At 41.3% G+C, this 15,400-nt stretch overlaps 6 protein-coding genes across 6 annotated transcripts; 3 read left to right on the forward strand and 3 right to left on the reverse strand. All coding sequences in view use genetic code 12, as the record gives it.

Moving 5' to 3' along the window:
* Window positions 1-681: 681 nt before the first annotated feature.
* Window positions 682-2,046, reverse strand: PICST_30511 (predicted protein; the record flags this gene model as incomplete). Its single annotated transcript, XM_001383641.1, has 1 exon — window positions 682-2,046. The coding sequence occupies one exon, from the start codon at window positions 2,044-2,046 to the stop codon at window positions 682-684; it is 1,365 nt and encodes a 454-aa protein (XP_001383678.2).
* A 3,701-nt stretch (window positions 2,047-5,747) lies between these two features.
* On the forward strand, window positions 5,748-6,515 carry PICST_30513 (predicted protein; the record flags this gene model as incomplete). The annotated part of the gene is made up of 1 exon (XM_001383293.1): window positions 5,748-6,515. One exon carries the CDS (start codon window positions 5,748-5,750, stop codon window positions 6,513-6,515), a length of 768 nt encoding a protein of 255 aa, XP_001383330.2.
* A 1,079-nt stretch (window positions 6,516-7,594) lies between these two features.
* Window positions 7,595-9,196, forward strand: RRP9 (part of small (ribosomal) subunit (SSU) processosome (contains U3 snoRNA); the record flags this gene model as incomplete). The annotated part of the gene is made up of 1 exon (XM_001383294.1): window positions 7,595-9,196. One exon carries the CDS (start codon window positions 7,595-7,597, stop codon window positions 9,194-9,196), a length of 1,602 nt encoding a protein of 533 aa, XP_001383331.2.
* A 266-nt stretch (window positions 9,197-9,462) lies between these two features.
* On the reverse strand, window positions 9,463-10,164 carry RPC31 (DNA-directed RNA polymerase III subunit, HMG-like; the record flags this gene model as incomplete). The annotated part of the gene is made up of 1 exon (XM_001383642.1): window positions 9,463-10,164. The coding sequence occupies one exon, from the start codon at window positions 10,162-10,164 to the stop codon at window positions 9,463-9,465; it is 702 nt and encodes a 233-aa protein (XP_001383679.1).
* Window positions 10,165-10,936: 772 nt separating this feature from the next.
* PICST_30516 (conserved hypothetical protein) lies at window positions 10,937-12,454 on the forward strand (the record flags this gene model as incomplete). The annotated part of the gene is made up of 1 exon (XM_001383295.1): window positions 10,937-12,454. One exon carries the CDS (start codon window positions 10,937-10,939, stop codon window positions 12,452-12,454), a length of 1,518 nt encoding a protein of 505 aa, XP_001383332.2.
* Window positions 12,455-12,611: 157 nt separating this feature from the next.
* On the reverse strand, window positions 12,612-14,348 carry PICST_67220 (hypothetical serine-rich protein). The gene has a single exon (XM_001383643.1). The coding sequence runs from the start codon at window positions 14,039-14,041 to the stop codon at window positions 13,280-13,282; it is 762 nt and encodes a 253-aa protein (XP_001383680.1). The 5' UTR covers window positions 14,042-14,348; the 3' UTR covers window positions 12,612-13,279.
* Window positions 14,349-15,400: the final 1,052 nt, after the last annotated feature.

A 15,400-nucleotide genomic window follows, 5' to 3' on the forward strand; every position in this document is an offset into this window, starting at 1 on the left:
CAAGAATATTATTAGATTGTGGATATTGAATTACAATAAAAGATTAGAAGTACATTGATACTACAATAAGATCGTGCTCTCAAGTAATGGTAATCTGAATTCATTTGTATTTCAGATCCTTATCTGGAGGAGGCAACTTCCGGTTGCCAACACCATGCCTGTGCATTGCAGCATCCGGACTAAATACGATTGTTCATTGCAGGCACTTCTCGGCGTTGACATCCATGCTTAAGCGATTCCCATTAAGAAAGGGACATGAGTATATGAGGCGGAGACATGAATAAACTTTGAAGTGTATTATTGGTGGAATATTTCCTTTCTGGATGACCGCTTTGTACGGTACGGAACATCTGCCATCCCGAATTTGTGTAAGAACGTAAACGATATATTTATAAATACATAGTTACGAATAATTGCAAGAGACGACGAGTCGAAAGAAGTGAAAGGATCGTTGTGTTCTTAATAGTATGGTACAGCACCGACGTGATGAGTCAAATGAAAGAAGAGTATTGGAATACAATAAAATCGTATCAAATTTGAAAAATTAGATCAAATGTAATGAAAACAGACCTAACAACACGACATAAATATGCTTAGTAAAGGAAAGTTCATCATTCGTCATTCACCTCATTTCCACTTTTCAGTAGTAAAAATATAATTCGTCACTTCATTTGTTTCATTTCATATTTCATCGTCTGTCACATCTTCATCTATATCAGTGGCATCTGAGTCTATGGCATTGCCAATGTTCTGTCCTGTTGGTACTCTCTTCTTCTTCTTCTGTTCATTCACCAAACTGGTGATGGGCGGAAGAATAGGCATAGGCAGGGGAAGGGGGTTCTGTGGACTCTGAACTATCACCAGTGACGATCTGGAAGATCCAGGCGAAGAAACAGATGTGGTTGTATTGTTGTTATTAAGGCTGTGGTTCCTACTGTGGCCAAATTTGATGGATTGTGGTGATGACAACGACATGAGTGACAATACAGCGTCCTGTTCGTTAGTTTTACGAGTCTCTTTAGCTTCAAACGAAGGTAACCCTGATCCGTAGGGTTCTCCTCTGATATCACTCCCTAGAGCTATGTTTAGAGGAGGCAATTTTACCGACTGCTGTTGACTAGGAGTTGTGGGCTGTTGCTGTTGAAGAATTAAAGTTGATCCTTCATCATTCGCCGTGACTATAGAAGATCTGCGTTTAGTTCCCAGCGAAAAAGAAGATCTGGACTTACGCCTCTGCCTCGACAAAGCCGCTAACAAGGCATTGTGGGCACTGGACTCTTCATCCGGCGAAGGCATATTTAGGTAGGGTCTATTTTCCAAATCATTATGCAAAAAAGGGGACTGTTTCAAGGGAGAATTTGAGTTGGAGGAAACAAATGATGAAGGTTGTACCAAATGAGGTGAGGTAGTGTTCTTGGGAAGAGGCGATTGTTGTAACGTCTGGAGATTTAGATTGGCTCTTTGGAGAGAATTTGATGGCGACCATACTTTTTTGTCAGACTCCGGCTTCAGCTTCTTTGTCGGCGACGTTTCTGAGTCAAACGACAATTCTGTAAAAGTGATGTGATTTCTTGAAGCAGATGAATCGTCCCGTTGCAACTTGCCCAATGCAGAACTCAATCGTGTTTTGAGCTGCAGCGTTATCTCTGTGAGATCTTCCTTATTGGGACTACCATCTTCATTCTGGAACAACTTCTTGGCTGGGGAAAAGTACTGTGGAGTCTTCTGGAGTTTCAGACGCCTTTCAGCAGAATCATAGCCAGTATGTCTGGGTGTCTTCAACAAGTTTGCAGAGCTGTAGGGTGAGGTCACGTTATTGTGGTTTAACTTATAGTCAGGCAGTTTGTAAGAGCCTGAATTTGTACGTTTCAAGGATGGTGAAAACGGAACTTCCAGGGTCGGTTCTGGCGTTTTCAAGTAGCTTGCTGAGATCCTATGAAGCGAGTTGTCTCCCGACGATGATGGAGGAGGCGTCGACGGTCTGATGCTGTTTTTGTCTGTGACTTTTGGTGAAGACAACGGTGTAGTTGGTTTACCTGTGCTCATTGTGAAGAATGGGAGTATAGCTATGAACGAAAATAAAAGTTTTTATATAACAAATACGAAATCGTCCAGAATGAATTTTGGTATTGACCAGTTTCAATTGAAGTATCGATATGGAGATGTTGTGAAGTTGTTAAACTTATAGTGTTATAATGTATGAAATATGATAGTGACGAACTTATCTTGTCTATCAAGAAGCGACTCCTGATACAGTTATACAGTCTTTGATGAGATTCTTATAAAGACACTCTTGAAATGATATAATTTTCTAATGGTGATAGTATTAGAATAGTCCTATCTCGATGAGTGTTAAATATAATAACACACGTTGGCAACGAATGTAGAATGATGCTTTACAGCTTTTTTCAGTAACGTACAAACAAAAACCTCTTGTTTTTTTTCTCTGAGCGGTCTAACAGAACTGTCAATGACTTTTGACGACGCTATTGTTTGGCTCAGAAGCGTACTAATGATATCTCTGGACTATCACTCACTTCAGCTATAGCATACACAGAAAGAAAGGCTTGGTTAGGGAAACGCGTAAGACTCAACACGCGAATAGAACCAAAGGAAAACCAACAGAATTTGCAACGTCAACAAAGAATCAACGTTTCTGCGAATGGAGAAAGTAATAGAAGTACACTTAAAGAACTAACAGTACTAAGGCATTATCTTCATTCTGGTTTCCAGACAACACCAAATTTCATATTGAGGGCGGTCGTGCGCGCGCACAAAACACATACAGTAGAAAAAAACATAAACATCACCAAACAATAAAAACAGTCCCGCAACCTCCAGCTTGACCATTACCCAGACTCCACGCCTCGGACACGTATCACGACCGCATTTTTGCACGAGCTAGTTTATGAACAAACGGTTGTTTGTGTGAGAAAAAGGACACAATTGGGAAACTCATAGACCGAGATATCGCTATCTGTTTTCTACATAGTACAATAAGTGTACAGAACAGACAACAAAATAGCCATTGACCTGATACCTGTTGCGATTCCAGCATCAATACAGAGTATATATATTTGGCGATAGACGTGTAACTGAGAGGAGAAAAATTGCTTCAAGCAAATTGAAATATTGCCTTATCTCAGCTACGACATAGAAGCCATACTGATAAGCGACATAAGATCGTACATGGTGCTGATAAAAATAACATCATTTAGAAAGAATATCGTTGAATCATAGATATCAGTATCACTTTCGTTGCTTTACTCGTTCTGTTACAGTATTGATACAATCGTATTCAGTATCGTTTATGACGTATTATTGAAATTATTATCATTATCAACATCATATTCATTACATTAGTGGTAACATTACTTTCGTATCATAGACCATACTACATTCATTCCATTCACATCCATTCAGTACCAATATGTCTGCTCCGCCTTCGTCGCTTCTCCGGAAGTCATCAGGAAAATCACTCTCGATGGGCTCAGCCACAAGATCGTCGCATCTCGGCTCCAGAAATATCTTGGATGCCATCGTAGCCAATGCAAACTCGTCGTCAGCGGCTGCAAAGAGGCGATCGTTGCTTTCCACACCAGCGTCGACAAACAGAAGACGGCAGAGTCAATCGTCGCAACAATTGCATCCTCCTTCATCTCAAGGATCTCAACAAACTCCTCGACCTCAACAACAGCAAGTACCGAGTCTGCAATTGCAATTACAATCGCAAATACCTATTCAAACACAACAGACACCTTCTCAGAATACTCCAACACTGCAGACCCTCCATGTGGACCAAAGACCGTTGCGAGACAAGAACTATCAGACACTTATCCAGCAAGAAATCTACGATTTTCTTGTAACCAACAAGTTTGAGCTCGAGATGAACCACACCATCACACTTAAAACACTTAGGCTGCCAACACAAAAAGATTTTGTGACCATATTCAAGTTCTTGTACAACAAAATAGATCCGTACTACCAGTTTATGCGGTCAAACGAGTTGGAAATCTTCTCGTTATTGAAGTCATTGAATTACCCGTACTTAGATTCTATCAACCGGTCACAAATCGGAGCGGTAGGAGCGCAGAATTGGCCGTCATTTTTAGGGATTCTCTACTGGTTGATCAAATTGAATCTTTCCATAGTCAATTTCGATATAGACGATTCGTTGATCAGTCCTGGTGATGAATTCGACCGAATCTTCATCAAATACATTCGAGACTCGTACCAGGCGTTCATCAATGAAAGAGATGACTACTCCGATTTCTACAATGAAATGAAGCTTCAGTTTGAGAAGTTGAATACAAACTTGAACAACGATATCAGTAGCCTAGACGAAGAAAACCAGCGATTGCGAGCCCAATATGAAGATATAAATAATCAGTTGCTTGAATTGCAGCAAGCAGAAAAGAAGTCGCTTGCGCTAGAAGAAGATCTTGTCAAATTCAAGGCATATATTGAAACCATGGAATCTCGAAAGTCCAAGTGGGCTGAGATTATCGACAAGATAAACGACGAAATCAAGAATGGCGAAACAGAACTTGCGGATTTCAACACCATGAAGGATCAGTATGAAACCAAGATATTAAGTCAAGGCATAACTATCAACGATATCAATAACTTGAATATTGAACGAGACAAGTTGTCAAAGTCAATTGACATGACAACTGACAGATTGGAAGACACCCGCGCGAAAGTAGCTGACAGAGAAATTGAGTTGGTAAAGAACCATCAAAGTCTAGAAAACTTTGTCAAACAATACAACAATCTCATTCAGAAAATCAAGTCGCCCAGCTACGACTTTGAAATCAAGCTAAATGAGTCCATTTTGACAGTATCTACTGAGTCCAACATCAACTCGGAAGTCTCATTCAAGTCTGATCAGATAATAGACAAGATTTTGAAGGATGAGAAGATCGAGTTGCTTAAGTACAGAGCTAGCATCAACTCCAAGGTTCATCAGTACCAAGATGAGCAGATCAAGGTTCAGGAGCAATATGATTTGATTAACGAGAAAATTCTGGAACAACAGGAGTATCTTGATGAGTTGGGTAGTAAGCTCACAGCTAGCAAGATGAACTACGATGAAATTTACGAGACAATGATCAATGACTCAACGACTTACTCTACCCAGATCGAGAAGTTGGAACGAGAATTGAGAGCTATCAAAATCAACACCAATCAGGGTTTTATAGAGTTAGAGAACCAGTACCAGAATACGTTGATCGAGCATGAGGAAATCACCCACAATATCTCCAGAGCCAGAAAGGAGTTGTACGACAAGTGTTGCAAGATGTCGCAGTTTATAGCCAGTTTCAAGTTCCATATCCAGACTAATTTGTTGGAATTGGACGACCTTACGACGATAGAGCTTGATAATGAAAAGGAGAGTTTGCGCAAAGAGGAACACGAAAATCACAAGGAAGTTGATGTTGATAGAGACGACATTGACGAAAATGACAGCAATCCTGCCGAATAGAATAGGGATTGTGTTTTACTATGTACTATATAAAGTCTGTAACATTACTATTGGTTATCAAGAAAGCGTAGAGCAGAGATAAAACAGTTCATACATAACAAGTATAGAAGAAAAAATGAAGATATGGAATAAAGTATAGAGTAGCTACAAATGGTTATGCTATTTTAGTCACGTGAATTTCTCAAAAAAAATCAATATTTACATTTCAGTATGCTTGTATGCTTTTTTAGTTCGACTACTTTCTTCTTTTTATCACACCAAGATGAGTGATTTCAATATATATGTCACTACGAGCTTGACTTCCTCTGAGAGAAGAATCTCGCCTCAGTGGGATTTACACTACCTCAAGTCCAGATTGGAGTTGATTACTGGCATACCACCTCAGTACCAAACTATAGTGTGTTATCCTACGGCTAATTCCAACGATACGCGTAAATTGGCGGCTGCCGAAGAGTATGATGAAGAAAAGGATAAGTTGGTGACAGTTGCAGAGCTTGGATTAGCTCCATTCAGCCGTTTGGAAGTTGTAGATGCCAATCCTGACCTGGAACTACATGACTTGGCTAACGAAATGGACGAAGACACCATTGATCCTGACAAGGAGTTCAAGTTATCGGAAGAAAAATACTCTCTGATGTCCAATACAGTTCTCAGCTGGAAACAGCGCAACCAATTGGGTCGTTTTGATCCTACGTACGACTCGGAAAAGGCAAGAGCGTATGAAGAAAATGCTGCTTTGGCTGCAAAAATGTCAGTTGGACAACGTTGTCGAGTTATCAACATTGCAGGAGAAAGAAGAGGTCTTGTCAAGTTTGTCGGAACGATCGACGTGCTAGACAAGGGCGAAAATGTGTGGGTTGGCATTGAATTTGATGAGCCTGTGGGCAAGAACAGCGGAGTTATTGACGGAGTTCGGATTTTCCAGTGTCGTCCATCTCATGGAAGTTTTGTTAAACCCAAGCAGGTGGAAGTAGGCGACTTTCCCGAGCTTGATCTCTTCGAAAGCGACGATGAAGACGAAGAATTGTAGGAGACAGCCTTAAAAAAGCTGTTCATGGTGAGTTTTCAATTATTTTCAGCCAGTTTTTAAACCTAACTTCACATATCTATATCTCTGGCCTCTCCATTACTACTGTACCTTTTTTCCCGAATCACCTACCTCGAGAATCACCATTGTACTCTCTTCTTCCAGAACTTACAAATGCTCTACTATCGGCTCTAATGGTTGGCCTGTATATAAATTCGGCGACCTGAGGGAATTACAAAGCTAAACAAGATGGATAAATCGAAGTGAATAACGAACAAATCCTCCACTTTTTCTTTTACAAAACTTAAGAGACGTTTGAAGTTGTAAATACTCTTGTTGAGTTTTGTATTAGTGCAATGTTTGAGTTCATTTTTGAATTTGTAGATCGTGAGATTTTCATCAAATACTTTCGTCTCATAGTTTTTGTCTGTGCCTACTTGATCATCAGACAGTACTACACCAAGTATGCTACCAACAAATTGGCCAAAAAACAGTTTGACGACGATGAAAGAGAATTGGCCTTGAAGCCGGAGAAGGAAAAGAAACAAAAGGAAGAGTTGCAGAAGAAATTAGACACTGAGGCTAAGACCTTTGGCTGGGGAAAGAAAACAAGAAAGACTGTTAAGCATACTGAGGCTATTTTAACCGAAGCTGCAGAAGAGTTGAGGCAGAGAAATCAAACTTTCTACAATGCTGCTGAAGATCATGATATTGAAGATTTGTTGGAAGATTAGAAAATGATCGACATAATGGAAAAAACATTAAATTGAAAAATCGAATAACCGAATAATCGAAGATTTAAAAAACTGAAAAAGTTATAGAAATCGTGAACAGTACATCACGACATAATCCTATAGCGGTATATAGCCAATAGACAATGTACTCAGCACTAGTATAGTAGTCTTCGATTAAGAGAACAGAATTTTGGTAGTATATGGATTTTGTCATGTGACCAGTTTCGCCTGACAGATGGCATCGAGAAAAAAATCTGGTTTCGGAATTTTTCAGCTACAGCTATAATTTTAGAATCGTACACCTCCAACAGATATTTTATAATCATTCCATTTTCACACACAGACGCCATGGCTGGAGATCCATTCTTGTCAGATCCACTGCGGAAAAGAAAACGTTCTACCAAACTTACCAGTCGAGTGAATAAGTCCAGTCGAAATTCTACACCTAGTAACAATAATAGATACCCAGAAAATGATGAGGAAATCAGTGGAGATAGCGACACTGATGAGGAAATAAATGAGCAAGTTGATGAGGAGATTGATGACGATGTTATGTCATCTGATGAAGAGTTTGCTGACGAAAATGCCACAGAAAAAAGAAGAAGATTGGCCAAACAATATTTGGAAAACTTGAAAAATGATGAAGGTCAGGACCAGGACTTCGATGCCCAAGACCTAGACGACGATATTGTTTCACGTAGATTGCAGGTAGATGTGGCCGAAAGCAAAGGTTATGTTTACAAATTCGTAGGCAACAAGATTCTGTCTCAGATCGACGACAACATCCAGATCATCACCACGAGAATAGGTCTGAAGAACTTGACCAGTTTGGCTGTACGTTATCCAAGCTTGTATACTGTCTCCAAAGATTCTGAGTTGATCAAGTGGGACATCTCTGTGGAGAACAAAAAGCCCGTGAGAATAAGACACGTGAAAGGAGGACACAAATACTTCAACGTGAATACATCAAATGTCAGTCTCAATCACCACTGGGACCAGATCAACTGTGTGGCGGCTTCTTCAGATGGCAAGTATGTAGTAACTGGAGGCAACGATGCTCGTTTGATCATTTGGTCCTCTGAGAACTTGGCATGTTTAAAAGTTTTGGAAACTAGAGTCGCTGTCAACTCCATCACTTTCCGTAGAAACTCGGACCAGTTGTATGCTGCCTGTGCAGATTTAAAAATCAGAACATACTCCATCAACCAGTTTACTCAGCTAGAAGTTCTCTATGGGCATCAAGACAACATTTCCGATATTTCAGCCTTGGCTAGAGAAACTTGTGTATCTGTAGGGTCTCGTGACAAGACGGCGATGTTCTGGAAAATCGCTGAGGAGTCCCGTCTCACATTCAGAGCTGGAGATTCACTGGATAAGAAGAAGAAAAGGGCTAAAAAGACGGAAGAACCAGTTGAACCTGTAGAAGAGGCGGCTTTCCATAATGAAGGATCTGTGGAGGTAGTGTCGATGGCTGATGAGTCTCACTTTGTCACAGGATCAGATAATGGGAATGTTGCTTTATGGTCTTTAGCCAAAAAGAAAGCATTATTTACTCAGCGATTGGCTCATGGCTTACAGCCCCAATTCTTACCCTCTGAAGCTTCTGCTGAAACATCTGTAGAAGTGGCTAGTCGTCAAGTACCAGAACGACTTCCCTACTGGATCACAGCAGTTCACAGTGTACCATATAGTGATGTTTTTTTTACAGGCTCTTTCGACGGAACTGTAAGAGCATGGAAGCTCGACAACGACCGGTTGAATTCGTTCCAATTGCTTGGTGAAATTGCCAACGTCAATGGATGTGTGGTGAAAATTGATTCAGCCGAGATTCCTGAACTCAAGAAATTGGCTGTGTATGTTCTTGTCTCTAAAGAACACAAGTTTGGAAGATGGTTGGGCAAGCTCAAGGGAGGCAGAAATGCTTTGCTCAGCTTCACTTTTGATATCTAACATCATTAATCTGAACTTTGATATCTTCTTCACTCAGTATCTAAGCCTAAACATTAAATTAGCATAGACCGTCATATCGACAGTCTCCTTCTGTACAGTTATATAGAATCGCATTCGTCATATTCTACAGCATTCATCAATATAATGATTATATTAATAATATACATGGGCAGTAGAGTCTATATACAATGGCATTACTGAAGAGCTTACTGGTACTACTTCCCTTCTGCTTAAGTTCTACATCTGAGCTGCATTCTTTTCTTTTCTTAAAAGGCTGCCTCTTCGTCTCCGCCAGCGTCCATACCATCGTCGTCTCCATCATCAAAGTACTTTTCGGCATTATAGTCGTCGTCCTCGTCTTCATCAAACTCGTCGTCTATATCCTCCTCGATTTCATCAGCATCGTCCTCTTTATTTTCATTTCCATCGTCCAATTCTTCGGCCATACTTTTCAACTTTTCAAGCATGGAGTTGGCCATGTCTGCTTCATCACCATTACTACTGGAGATGTTATATTCAGCCAAACCTCCATTAGACTTAAACGTGGAAAGTGACAAAAGCTTCTTCTTCTGTTTGTTGCTTATTCCCATCACCGAATAAAGCTCATCGGGAAAGAATTCAAGCTGATACGGATGCTCTTCGATGGTTCTGCCTATCTTCTTCGCCTTCTTGTACTTGTCTGAATATCGCTGTATGCCATCGGGAGCAGTATTGCTCAAGGTATGATCCCCTTTCGAGTCTATCTTATTCATGTCTTGTAAGCTACCTGTGTAAAACGGTCCGTCAGACATCAAATTTGCAAACGAAATCGACTGTTTGGCTGCCAACTCTTCGCTTTCTTTCACGGGGCCATTCACAGGAAGTACTAGTTGTGGCTTCTCGGTGCCATGATCTGTGTTGAGAACATCGCTGTAGTCGAGTCCAAATGGTAGCAATGCTTTGCCGGCATTTCTGTTCCGGAAAGACATCGTATAACTCCCTGTCTGTTAATAAATATGTGTGGTTTTTCTGATCTCCAAGGGTGAGGAACCGATTCTCTAGCTTTAGTTGTAGAAAAAATTCCGTTTGATTTTAGGGTGATGAATCATGTGTGGTAGGTCATGTGATGCGATGAGATGATTGGTAGAAAAGAAAGACAGTTTTTGTTACCATAGGTTTCTGCTGATTTCTAATTTTAAGATAATATCAATAGAATGGAGTAGATATTGAATTCCATTAGGATTATATAAGTTGTAGTTCTGTATTATTGTTCTTTTTGTGAACCTACTGTTCTTTCTTTATCGAATCTTCGACATTATTGCAACTTGCGACATTATATTATTTTTATGTCTCTATAATGTCTCCATACATAAGCGTCTAAAGACAATTTCTCACCGTGTACTTTGCCCAAATTTTATCTAAATAATTCCAAACTTGTATATTCTCTTGCAAAACCATTAGTGATAGTAGGATCCAAGTTTCGTAATTACTAAAACCATTTTTTGTATGAAAACTCCGCTTCTCCCAGCGACTCTATTGGCTATGTATTTTGCAATTTCCAGATCGCGCATTAAAGTAAACAAAAAAATATATTGGTCACGTGATACTCCACAGCCATTATAGAGAAATCTGGATGATGCTTTCGGTGATCATTTATAACCGAAGCAGAAACATATCTTTTTTCCTTTTCAATTCACGTTTCGGTTGCGTATAGAAGCTCCTCGCTAGATCTGTACTTTTTCCCGGTCCATAGCTTTTCCAATGGCAGATTATACTGTTCTTCCCGATCCGGAGGATGTTGAAGCAGAGCCCGTTTTCTCAGCCGATGGAACACTTTTGATCCACGTTGAATCTGCTAAAGACTTGCCTAATCGCCGTAAACTTGACAAACAGAACCCGTATGTGACTCTTCGTATGGGTACGACTGCAAAAAAGACCCCATCCATCTTTCGTGGGGGACAGAGGCCGACATGGGATCACGATCTCAAGTTTGAGATGTCGCGAGAAAGGAAGCCCATTCTAATAATAGACGTATTGGACGAGACAAAAAACGAGCCCACGCCTATTGGACATGTAGAAATTGACTGCTCGACTGTTTTGCATCCCGACAACGAAGTTAATGGAGAATATTTCTTGAAGGGATGGTATGACATGACTTTGAATGAGCGGAGAGCTGGTCAAATTCTTTTAGACTTCGCTTTCTATCCGCACGCTCCTCTTCTACCACCCAAAATTCCAGCAAATCAGGACTATGGTATGACCCAAAGTTATGACCATGGAGACAGCCATAGAAGCAGTAATCTGTTTGACTCTAGAGGTGGATATCTGCGTAGTGCCAGTCCCCAAAAGGAGCTTCCTCCATCTCCCAAAATGAGAGCGCCTTCTGTGGCAGATCAGATTTTCGTTTCTGAAGACAACATCAAGAAACAGAAGAAGTTCTCGCTTCTGTCTTCAAGTATCCAGGGCTTTTCGTCACATGCTAATCGTGAAGTCTTTATAAACGGCGCAGATTCAGGTAAGAAACTGGGCAGATTTTTCGACAAGTTGAACAAGATCAAAAGCAAGTTCAATGTGTCTCGGGACGACGCCAACACTGTGTGGTTAACTTCAGATGCTCAGCTCACTGCAGAGTCTTCTCCTAGACGCTCAGCTTCGCCTATCAGTTTGTTTGGACTGGATGATGAGAACCATGTGGATAGTTTAGGAACACCGGTAGTTCCACCTCATTCTGTGCATTCCATGGATTCCAACCAATTGCTGACTTCAGCACGTAAAGAGGGTCACTCCAGATCACCACAACGAAAGCCACCTACTGATCTCCAAGACGATTTCCGGAGCTTGAACCTCAAGAAAAGCGTCTCTTCCATTCCTTTCTCCGCTGATTCCATAGGTGATGATTATGGACATGTGCCGACAAAGGTATACCTATGTGATGAGCCAGTAACGCCCCTAGACAAAAATAAGAATATCGACGGTGATGACATTGCAATCTTCCCAACCCCCAGAGATCATTTCACCAAAGAAAGAAGGCTCAAAGACGGACACGGAGTCAAGGCTGAAGATTTCAAAGTAGACTTTAGAACTGAGAAAACAGGCTATTTAGGCGATGGACGCTTTTCACCGTCTGTATTCCAAAGAGTAGACCATTTCGACTATGCCGAAGATCTTGGACCAAAGCCTACTGTCCCTCCAAAGATACCCAAGGGATTCACGGCTCAGGAGTATTATGCTACTGATAGAGAGAGTTATTTGAAGGATATAAACGGTAAAAGATTTTAGGGAATTAATATACTAATTAATTTAATGACATTGTACTATATTATACTAATTCTGTATTATGCTATCCTTATTAAATAAAATTCACATATTGTACGATGATTTACACCAACACTTGAACTTTTGTTCTCGTGCTTCTAATTACGCTATACTTATATTTGATCTTCCATCTATTCTTTCACAATACTACTCTTATACTCATACTTCTCTATGATATACTTAAGTAGAAAAGCTTGCGAAGTTGATATTGTATTCGTACTTCCTACAAAATTGTGAACAGTATTTATGCATTGTAGCAGATCCATCCCTTGAGTTTGAAATCGGAAAAATTAAAGATTCGTTAGAATGGAGGAACGATTAACTTAACCAAGGGTATCGGATCTAACTAGCTATGACGAGAGAGGATGTGCCAAATTAATAATAAGTAATAAATAACAATATAAAGTACCTTGAATTGAACAGACAAAAAGAATGAAAACAGACTCTGCTTAGAACAGAAGAAATATCGATCGAGGAAGTAGTTAAGAGGGTATGAAACTGGAGACGAAGCCGTGATGTCGAATTGGGGTAAGGGGGTTGTGCTGTAGATCGACATCCGTAACGGTGAGGTACTTTTGAAGGTGATAGTGACTAAAGTCAATCTATAAGGACGGTTCCTCTCCAGTTTAGTAATAATACAGTGTATAACTTTCAGTCTTAGGGTGACGGGTATGAATTTTACCACAACAAAGTGGTGGTTTCGATTCTACCACAGCAAAGTGGAGAATTCGAGGGAAGACACATCTTTAACGAGGAAAAAAAGGAGGAGATTCAAGTTCAAGTTAGGGATCACAACAACATGGCAGCGACAACACCAAGCAAACCGACAGCGAAGCCGGCTTCACCGGCGAGATGGGCAGCTCCAGCAATGGCAGAGGTCGTTCTGGTGGCGACTGGTTCAGCAGAAGTAGAAAGAACTGAAGCAGGAGAAGAAGTGGCGACCACGGTTGTGTTGGCATAAGCTTTGGTGGTCGAGATGGTGGTGGAGTTGAAGTAGCCAGTGATGGAAGCCGACGACGTGACAGACGACTCGCTGGTGGAAGAAGTAGAGGTGTTGGTGAAGTTGGAAGAGGCGACAGCTACGATTCCCTTGAAGTTGTTCAAGGTAACTGAAGTCGAGGATGGCTCAGCTGTCAAAGCAGCCAAGCTGGAAGACTCAGCAGCGGCAGCGGCAGCAGATTCTGCAGAAGCAACGGAAGCAACCGAAGCAGCAGAAGCGGCAGCTTCAACGGAAGCAACTGAAGCCGAGGAAACAGAAGCTACGGAGGCTGCAGAGGCAGCAGAGGCAGCAGAAGCAGCGGAAGCGGCAGAAGCAGCAGATTCTTCAGAAGCTTCGGAGGCAGCAGAGGCAGCAGAAGCAGCAGAAGCAGCTGAGGCAGCTGAGGCAACAGATTCGGCAGAAGCAAGAGAAGCAGCAGCAACGCTGTAAGACTCTTCTGGGGTCAAGAGGGTGTAAGTCACGGTGATGGTGGAAGTGACAGTGGTGTCTTCTGCAGCTGCGAAGCCAGCGAGAGCGAGAAGGGCAACAGAGGCGGTTTTGGAAAACAACATTGAATCAGAAGTTTATCAAGACTTTTCGAAAGGACGATAGGATCGATTGACGGGTATCAGGAGAACGGAAGTTTGTTTAGTTTCGTGGGTTTGAGTAGAAAGTGTCGAGTTTAATTTGTAGCAGTGCAAATAATGTAAACACAACAGGATCAATCTAATATTTGTTAAACGAAAGACGGAAGGAGTGGTACGATACACGCGGACGGTTTCGTGGGGTAGTTAAGGAAAGACTAGGGTTAGATGAAAGCTTTGGTACTCAAAAGGCAGTGAAGAGGCAAAAGGAAAAAAACCTTTTACAAGATCTTGTAAAACTCAGAAATGGGATATTGAGGTTAATATATTGGCTGAAAAAAAAAACATTCAAATGTTTAAATCTGACAAGTCAAAAATGCAAAAACCGAAGCACGCCAAAAAATACCCCGTTTGCCGGCGTCATTAATTGGTGTTGCAGTAAAATATTGGGTAATATTATCGATTTTACGCCCACAATAGACGAGCTATTACTGTGTGACCAATAAACGCTACGTTTTCGGAGTCAAGATTGCGGTGGCCTAGCGTCGTCTGATTGTGAGCCACATGATATTTTTCATCTCCTGGCCCAAAACAGCAGTGGTATGTCTGGATTTGATCTGGCCCTCATGGCGCGCGTGGCTCAGACACGACTCTGATTCCCAATGCGGGCGAGTTCACAACTTGGCAGACGCACCTCTTGCCCGTTCGAGGCGGTGGGTAAACAACAACATGCATTGGCCACTGCAGCCTGCACGCACATTCGCTAACCGAAACTTAAGAGCACCCGTGCCGCAACGCTGACAAGGCCGTGGCTCCACGAATGGGTTCATGAGGTGTGTCGCAGCGTGAAAAAATACGACTCGGCCGCTACATGCAGGGAGATCTACCATTTTTCAGGCTAAATTTTCACTCTATTTGCTACTAATTTCTAATTCTAATTTGCACGCTAATTCGAGACAGTAATTGGGGGTCTAACTTCTGTCTAAAATGACACCAGTTTCACCTCGGAGGTTTCATCAGCACTTTCTTCGTCGCTGGTTTTCTTACTTTTTCATGGGTTTCACGCCTTTGAACACTCTAATTCTGATCTTTTGTTTCCATTCTTGTTTTTCACACTAATTTTTCACACTAATTTTTCTCGCTAAGTGATCAAATTCTTCTCTTCACAAAATCACCCATACCGGCATCGCATCCTCCACGCAAACGTCATCGCACATTCTGACTGTATGGCGTAGTCAAGAACCCGATCTGACTGCTGCAGCAATACTCGCGTGAACCTCGAGTCTGTCGTACTCTCTGTCTCAGTCAAGAACTAGTCTAGACCTGAAAAATCTGCCATCCTGTAAT

This window comes from Scheffersomyces stipitis, chromosome 3 (genome assembly GCF_000209165.1).
Source record: "Scheffersomyces stipitis CBS 6054 chromosome 3, complete sequence".
NCBI classification, from domain to species: domain Eukaryota; kingdom Fungi; phylum Ascomycota; class Pichiomycetes; order Serinales; family Debaryomycetaceae; genus Scheffersomyces; species Scheffersomyces stipitis.